The sequence below is a fragment of the Cherax quadricarinatus genome, unplaced genomic scaffold (assembly GCF_038502225.1).
Source record: "Cherax quadricarinatus isolate ZL_2023a unplaced genomic scaffold, ASM3850222v1 Contig985, whole genome shotgun sequence".
NCBI classification, from domain to species: domain Eukaryota; kingdom Metazoa; phylum Arthropoda; class Malacostraca; order Decapoda; family Parastacidae; genus Cherax; species Cherax quadricarinatus.
This window is the reverse complement of record NW_027196011.1, coordinates 40,962-50,671: the sequence shown is the minus strand read 5'-3', so window position 1 is coordinate 50,671 and position 9,710 is coordinate 40,962. Positions and strand designations below refer to the sequence as shown.

The 9,710-nt window shown below is 26.9% G+C and overlaps 1 protein-coding gene across 1 annotated transcript; it reads left to right on the top strand.

Annotated features, from left to right (window-relative positions):
- The first annotated feature begins 7,391 nt into the window (after nucleotides 1-7,391).
- On the top strand, nucleotides 7,392-8,906 carry LOC138851557 (innexin inx2-like). The gene is made up of 5 exons (XM_070080797.1): nucleotides 7,392-7,700; nucleotides 7,805-8,046; nucleotides 8,159-8,356; nucleotides 8,561-8,736; nucleotides 8,839-8,906. The coding sequence occupies exons 1-5, from the start codon at nucleotides 7,392-7,394 to the stop codon at nucleotides 8,904-8,906; spliced, it is 993 nt and encodes a 330-aa protein (XP_069936898.1).
- The last annotated feature ends 804 nt before the right edge of the window (nucleotides 8,907-9,710 follow it).

Here is a 9,710-nt window from a genome sequence, read left to right as displayed (position 1 = left end):
ATTTAATCTGCAGAAACTCAAGCTTCAGATGATCTCAGATTTACATGTATCAAGCTTCAGATGATGGAAGCCTGTGAACACAATTCAGTTTCATACGAGCCGAGCTTAAGATTACCCAAGCATCCTATGATCCAAGCTTTCAATGCTCAGAGTTTGAGATGACCAGAGCTTGAGATGATCAGAGCTTGAGATGACCAGAGCTTGAGATGATCAGAGCTTGAGATGACCAGAGCCTGAGATGATCAGAGCTTGAGACGACCAGAGCTTGAGATGACTATTTTATAGATGATAATTTGCTTTTGATAACCTAAGTTTCAGACATTTTTATGTTCAGATAATCTTAAATTTAGTTGTCTTCAGCATTAAATATAATCCAGAATGATGAAGTAATCATAGAGATAGTAGTCAACATAAGGTGATCTGGCACATCAGTTGCTGATGGAGACATCTGCATGAAGGACCTCCATAAGCAGCTCATATAGATAACACGACATCAATACGAGTCTAGTTGCATTCATCAGAAGGAGGTAGCGTGTAGCTCTGTAATTACAAAATACAAAAGTTAATGTAGTGAAAGACGATAACATTAATATTGTCTAACGCTTGTATCAACATGAATTTACTAATCCATACATATTCAATATGAAATTAATTATTAGAATCGTCCATAAATACATTGTGAGTCATAGGAAGATTGCAGTAGTGTAAAAATTGGGAAGAAATGTTTTTCAATTAACATAACATTAATAATAATACTAATATTATAATGTAATATTGATTAAGTCTTGGAATTAATATAAAAAAATCATTACTTCACTTGATTGTAGATCTTTATGAAGTGATGTACGTTTGAAAAACTAAATGTTAAATTATTATTATGTGTACAATGTGAGTCACATGTATTGATCACACTAACATTAGAGAAATCTATTAAATAAAAGAAAAACATAACTATTTAATGGGTTAAGATAACTGACATATTTCTCAGTAACTGAAAGAGAGAGTGAATTATATAACGAAACTGAGGATAGGTTATAAACGGTTACATACCAGAGAAACATATTTTAATTAATATATTATATATAAAAAGTGTTGCAAAGTTTTGAGTGCGTTGCAGAAGTCACGTCAAATGTGACCCTCTTGTAGAATTAGGCAAAAATTTTCCTATCGTGGTTCTTATTTGGTGTCCATCTAAAAAAAAGGATACCTAGACAGGTTGTCAGAATTTATGGGGTCTTTTGGGGATGTTGCACAAATGTTTTGTCTCCAAAATAATCATGTATAATTTGAGAATGCATCGTTTACATTTCTTCAAACTTTCAACGCTGCTGCACAATAATTAGAACATTGTTCATTCACCCACTGGCGTGTGCAGTGTACAATATCTGAAGAATGTCCCTTCTAATATGTTTCAAACCTTTAATTAAGACTGGAATATCCCAGTTAGAAGATAAAATAGATTGCTATTAGAGCATTCAAGTAGAAATTTGCAAATATGATTTTCAAAATGCTTAAGTATTTTTTCTTGAAATTCCTTAAAAGCACCTAATTTAAACCTCATGAACCTTTTAATGGCTCATGTATCATATATTAAGAAAGTTTCACAATGAGATGAAGCTATGTAGATACAAACCTTCCAATTTAATATAGTTGTGATAAATGGTTTAAAAACCGACAAGTTGAAGATTGAGACACTTATGCAACATATGGGAATCTTTATTGAGGAAACCTTTCGCCACACAATGGCTTCATTAGCACAATACAAATCAGAAGGGTGTAAGGAGTGGAGGAGTTTGAGGTGATCAATCCCTCAGCCTGGAGTCGATGTGTTCAGTCTATCAATCTTGTAGAAAGCTTAGCACAGGGCCGTAGACGTGGCATATATAATGTAGTCAGGTGAGGCGAAGCAGGAGGAGGCAGGGTCATAGTGGTACCATCCGCTAGTCGAAGTAGGTCTTCGCCCAAAGGTTGGACAAGGTTAAGAATTCTTTGTATCAATCCCATGATGTTACAGTGTCTGACAGATGTGATAAATGGTTTAGAAAACCAACAAGTTGAAGATTGAGACACTTATGCAACATATGGGAATCTTTATTGAGGAAACGTTTCACCACACAGTGGTTCATCAGTCCCATACAAATCAGATACAAATAATTCTTCAACCTTGTCCAACTTTTGGGCGAAGACCTACTTCGACTAGTGGAAGGTACCACAATGATGCCGCCTCCTCCTGCTTCACCTCACCTGACTACAGTATATAAGCCACGTCTACGGCCCTATGCTATGATTTCTACAAGATTGATGGACTGAACACATCGACTCCAAGGCTGAGGGATTGATCACCTCAAACTCCTCCTCTCCTTACACCCTTATGATTTGTATTGTGCTGATGAAGCCATTGTGAGGCGAAAGTTTTTCTCAATAAAGATTCCCATATGTTGCATAAGTGTCTCAATCTTCAATTTAATATAGTTAAAAACTTAGAATGTTTGTTTTCTTAATAACTAAAGAATGCCTCTACTGATTAGCATCAAACTTTCACTACTGATGTTATTTGCCCAGTGGAAAGTTTGTTCTTATCTTTTTCTGAGTTGGGACCAATTTTCCAATTTTACTAAATAAAATGTGATTTTGATTTCAAATTGTCATAACCTATATATCTTGTTTAGAGGACGATTTGGATTGGTTTTATGTACATATGTGTAGGATATTGATCTCTATGCCATTACTTGTGAATACTTTTTCTGTTCGGCTTCAAACTATCAATGCTGATTTATTTTACTTAGAAGATAGTTTGAACTGATAGCTGGCAGGTTCCAACTTACCCAATATTATTAAAGCCTCTGAGATCTACAAACCTGCTAGATCTGTCAGACATTCACTGGCAGTTTCTTAAAAAAGCTGTCTTTCTAGAAAATACAAATTAAAATAAAATTAATGAAACGAAATCCACTCAGTGAATATAACCAAAAGATGATTTTTTAAATATATTTATTTTATTTTTAATTTTACTTTAAATGAGGGCGATGGTACCTTACTCGGTCCAGTAGGATAATGTTTTCTTTGATAAAATGTGTTTCACTCTATAATAATTCATTAAACATACACAAATTATTTATGTCTTGGTTCTGTTTTCCTTCAGCTAAAATTCTTGGCCCTGTTAATCTTTAGCTTCAAGGCCCATTTAAGATAACTTTAAGGATTTATACTTCTTAATTGTTAAGCTAAGGCTCCTGGGTCACGCTGAGATGATGATCTTCAGCTCTTAGATATCTTGAGAAGGAAGAGATATACAATATAAGTTTCTGGTTGATGCTGACCTACAGTATTAAACAAATGAAATTCATTAGCCTTATTAACAATAGTATGATCAATGTTATGCACAAATTTCAGTGTGTAACCAACAGCCTGACTGAATGCAAATTTAGTTAAATCATGTCTTTCAATGATTTCAGGAGTGAGAAAAGGCATAAAAATTTTCAGTTTCTCATATGTCATTTTAACCCATAAGCGATGTTTTTCTACTGAATCAAAATATGATTTCATATCAAATATATTCCAAATAAGATCAATTATAATATCATCCTTATCTTCAATCACCCAATCATTATCATTGTCATTGTTATCATCTAGGATTGTTACAAAATTGATATCTTGAATATCCAAATACTTTTCATTAATGGCTTTCTTCAATATCAATTTTTCAGCATACTTTCTCATTTTCTGTGACCAATATTTAGTAATTAATTTAGCAATACAAATCAAAATAGTATTTTCTTCTACTTTTTTGAACCATTTATCAAAATAAGAATCTTTTAGTCTATTTATTTCTTTTTCTCTAATTGATTCTAATATAGGAAATATGTCTTTATTATATGGCAAAACTTTGCAAATCATTCCTGTTATATTATCAGTTTCCATTTTTATCCATTTGGAGGAACTCTTCTTCAATAGTGTCTGAAAAAGAAATACATATATAGTTAATAACTCTTTCCCAGTAAATAAGATTAAATATTCAGTAATTATTAAGTGATATATTTCAGTATATATATAGTACATACCAAGCTGTCCAACTTTAAAAACACTTTCTTTCTCTAAGAAATTCAGGAGTATACTGATTTCTCATCATAAATTAGAGAGGTATTTAAATAGTCTCACTTTCTCTCTTCATCTTATACTACTAAAAATGAAAAACATAATACTATTTTTTTTTTGTTGTTTCATAAATTATTATTGTTTTTTAATAAGCAAATTTACAAGATAAGCTATAAAAATTTTTATAAAACATTGAATTTTTTCATTTTCTGTTAATTTATTTATAGAGTTAGATAAAGATGAAAATTGTATATCTTCATTAGTAACAGAAACAGTAGTAGCAGCAGCAGTAGTAGCAGCAGCAGCAGCAGAAGTAGTAGTAGCAGCAGTAGAAAAAGTATTATTATTATTGTTATTGTTATTATTACAGTTTGGAAATACTTCTGCTCCTTTAATACCTAATAGAAACCATTGCCCAGTACAATCAAAACCTTTATGTTCAACAGTTAAAGATATTAGTGTGTATGGATGATAATTATCATCATAATCTAAAGTTACACTTAGAGTATGGTAATGATTATTATTTCTTTTGTAATTCACTTTTAATATAGAAGTGGGATACTCTATCGAATTTAAAGTGTGTATTCCTTTTAAGTATTCAGGGAAACATTTTGAAAAAACCACTTTAACTTCGATTTTGGCATTTTCTATTCTTTGTGTATGGGCTAGAATTATTGTATCTGAAGTTTGGAGACTTAGATACGTCCAATTTTTGTTATCAGAACATGTTTTAATTCCTAAACATTGATTGTTTTTAATATAATTGTATTTTTTAACATCTAAAAAACGAATTTTTGGTCCTTCTATTGTAATATTAATTATTTTAATACTCCATTCAATTAAAGACTCTTGTTGTTGTTGTTTTTTATCTAAACTTTGATTAGTTATGTTAAAATGGTAATTAATAGTATAATTTTTATTATAGTTAAGATCGATACTCAAACAACTACTATCATTGTCGGCAACATTTACAAATATTGAATAAATATTATTCCACAATCCTCTACCAGGATTAAATTCAGGATAGAAAATTCGATGTTGCCACTCATTACTATCATTACAATTTGAAATTTTATAGCGAATTGTAGTATCAGTTTTATTACCATTTATTTCAATACACACTATTGAAGTGTTTTCTTTAGTCACCACCTCCCAATAGCTTTCCCAAGGTTTTTGATTATGATCTTCAACTTGTATAATTATAGGAAGTGGAAATAAAATATTGTTATTCTTTTTCAAAAGATCTCTTGGATACAAAAAGATACACTTTTTTTCATTATCCGATGTAGGCGATACAGGCAATAATATCATCAACATAGTCACAATTGTAAAATTAACATACTTATTTAAAGTATTGTGGTACATTCTTCCGTTTTTTTATATATATATTTCTTGTTTGTGTAAAATAATTTAAATTATGATATAAAAGTTTATATATAGTAAATTGAAAATTTTTATTATTTCTCTTATTACAGAAACGAAAATTAATCATTCAGACGGTACTTAAGAACTTCATTTCGTCTGTCAAGTGTTTAGAAACAAATATAATGACATCATCTTTTCAAAACACTTTGGATACAATATGGTATAACTACACAAATTCATTAATAATGGATATGATAATATCAAACTACACAAACTCATTAATACAAGAAAATTTATTAGGAGGGTTAACTGCCAATCAAGAGAGTGAGCCACAGTATTTAGAGAAAACAAATTCACTTCAAACTACACTACCCCTCCAAAATAAGATGATAGTAAATTATAATTCAAAACAGCCCCAACTTTCAAATCTATCAAAACCTCACATTAAACCAAAGAGTAAACGAGTACAATGTAAAATATGCAATAAAACATTGTGCAGTAATTCTTATTTACGACAACATTTAAAAATTCACACTGGTGAAAAATTCATTTGTAATGATTGTCATAAGAGTTTTACTCGTCAATATGCTTTGAGGAAACATATAAATGTAGTACATTTGGGTTTAAAACCACTTACACTTGTAGAAAAACTTTGTAAATGGTGTCAGAAACCATTTACTTCAAATTATTTGAGAAAGCATGAACGTATACACACAGTAGATGCAGATGGAAAACTTTTTTTATGTAATTATTGTAATATTCCTTATAAAAATATTATCACATTATCAAAACATATAAGAGAGAGTCATTAAACAAAATTTGCAAATTAATGAAAGATTTGTAATGCCTTAAAAAAATATACAAAAAAATATGAAAGATCAATGAAAAATATTCAATTATGTATAATGGAAAAAATGTTAATATTTATAATTATTGTTGATATTATATAATAAAGTATTGATCTTTTTTATGTTGATTTTCTTTTCCTTGTTCTATTTTTTCTTCTAGACTTATTAGAAATTGAATTGTTTTTGTTATCTAATTTAATTTTCTTTTTTTCACTATTTTTTTTTACTTCATCATACATTTTATTTATTTTAATTACCATTTTTTTATCAAGTCTTGCCCTGTCATTATAATCTTTACTAAAATAGTAATCAAACCATTGTTTAGTACAAATTAAAAACAATTTAATTGATAAGATAAAATTACTGATAACTTTTTTATTTGTATTGAGAGACATTTTAGTGTCTTCCATTTGGTTCTCCATATTTATAATAAAATTAAAAACATATAAATAATTTATATATAAATGGTTAGTAAAAAAAAATAAAAAAATATTCAAATTACAGAACAAATTTTATTTTAAATAATTGAGTATTTCAAAAATATTTCAATCATATATAATGAAAAAATGTTAATATTTATCCATATTACATAATGAAGCATGTATCTTTTATTTCTATCTTCTTTTTCTTGTTCTTGTTTATTTTCTGTTTTAGATTATTATTAAAAACTGAATTATTTTTTAATTCATTACACATTTTATCTAATTTATTTCTCTAATTTTTTTTTTATTTCATCATCAAACATTTTTTCTAATTTAATTCTAAGTCTAGATCTGTCATTATAATCTTTACTAAAATAGTAATTAAACCATTGTTTAGTACAAATTAAAAACAATTTAATTGATAAGATAAAATTATTAATAACTTTTTTTTCTGTATTTACTACAATATTGAGAGAGTTTTTAGTATTTTTCAATTGGTTCTCCATGTTTTTAATAGAGTTTAAAAATATTAATAATTTATATATAAATGCTAAAAAATATTAATGATTTATTTATATATAAATGAGTAAAAAAAAAATAAATCATAAAAAAAATATTCAAATATATATATTTCAATAATTAGTCTTTAAAAGATTTAATTATGTATGCAGTCTTTAATAATGTCCATAAAAAATATTTCAAAAATATTCACACAAAGGATTTTCATATTAATAATATAATATTTTCTCTTCATTATAAAATAACAATAATATTTTTACTTATATTTTGTATATTAATAACACAGAAACAATATTTTGGTGATCCAATTGACTGTGTAGTAAATGATATCGATTCTAAAGTCATGAACCTGTATTGTTGGATTCTTTCTACCTATACTACTTCAAAGGATGGAAAAATCAAATTTTATCATAAATATTACCAATGGGTTGCCTTATTTCTCTATTTTCAGGTTAGTTAATTTTTTTTATTATATATATCATTAATAGAATAATAAAAATATTATTTTTTTTTTAAGTAAAACATAATTTAATTATTTTTTTCTAATTTACACAGATTATGATGTTTTACTTTCCTCATTACTTATGGAAAATATTAGAAGGAGGAAAGATTAAGATGTTAGTCTCTCATCTCAATAATTCTATTGTAGATGATACAATTAAACAGAATAGAATTAAATACTTAATAAACTATTTTACACTCAACTTACATTCTCAAAATATTTATGTTTACAAATTTTTTGGCTGCGAAATTCTTAATTTCGTAAATGTTATAGGACAAATATACTTGACTAATAGGTACGTTACATTAATATTATTTTTTAAATTAATAATATATGATGATATTACTAACTATATTTAAACAATAATAATACAATATAATATAATAATAATGATTTTTTTTTTTTAGATTTTTAGGATACAAATTTTTAACTTATGGTACTCAAGTAATAGCTTCCAGTACACATATGAATGAATTATTCCCAAAAGTAGCAACGTGTACTTTATACAAACATGGTTCATCTGGATCTATAGAAAAAATTGATAGTCTTTGTGTTCTTTCTCTGAATATAGTTAATGAAAAAATATTTCTTTTTTTATATTTTTGGTAAGTTAATAATTATTAGTTATATTACATAATAATAATATCATTTCAAATAGGCTAATGAAAATAATATATCTTTAAGAGAAAATTCCAAAAATAACTTAATTTTAAAGGAGTTCTTGCTAATTGACCAGTTTTACATATTCGGCACAACAACAATAATAATAATTGATATTTGCTATAGTTAAACTTTTTTTATTATTTTAGGTTTATCATATTGGCAGTGTGTTCAGTATTGGGTATAATATACCGACTAGCAACTTTTGTACCCATTATTAGAAATACCATTCTAATTATGAAAGTTCATCGTCACCATCGTCTTTCAATTAAAAAAATTTCCAAAAAATGTAAAATAGGCGACTGGTTCTTTTTATATCAATTAGGTTAGTTTATTAAAGATTAACTAAATATTTAAATATTGAAAAATATTTCATAAAAAAAAATATAAAAAAATTTAAACGTTAATTGATTTTATATCTTTTCAGCCAAAAATATGGATTCACTGATCTACGAAGAATTTATTCAAAAATTAGATTTAAGTCTTCAAAGATAATAATTATCTTATGGCCAATACAAGCACAAGATATAACATTCTCTTAATTAATGGAACGAAATAAACAAAGTATAATAAAATGAAATAATTCTTTCATTTATTTTATTTTTAATATCCAAAATTTCATTCAATGTTCAAACTTCAAACATTTTTTTTAACATAATAGTATAAACAAAATTATTTCAAAAAAATCATGAGAAAAAGAGTATAATGTAAAGAATTAATATAAAAAGACTCAAAATATAAAACATTTATACATAAATTTTAAATATTCAAATCAAAATATTAAACAATTACATATTTTAAATATTCATAGTCATATTTGTAGTAATATAAGTTTTTAGATCAGCTTCAAAAATTGAATTACAGCAAATGAATTAGTCTTTTGCTAAAAGAAAGTAATAGTTTTTTATTTGCAAATACTTTTCTAAATGTTTCCATGTGTTTTTTAAGATCATCATTTTCTTTTTTGAGCATTTCAAAATCTTTTAATAGTTCAAACAAATCTATATGATTTGCACCACCAGTTTTAATGGGAATTTTAATAGGCATTAAAATTACTGGTTGGGTACATGGACTAATGGGATATAATGATGAAGAAGACATTTGTTCCTCCTCAAGCTTTTGTTTTTGAGATGATGATGGTGGTGGTTTATCATCTACAGAATTGTTTCTAGGTACTGAATTTTTTAATAGTTCAGACACATCTACAGCACCATTTTTAATGGGAATTTTAATAGGCATTAAAATTACTGGTTGGGTACATGGACTAATGGAATGTAATGATGAAGAAGACATTTGTTC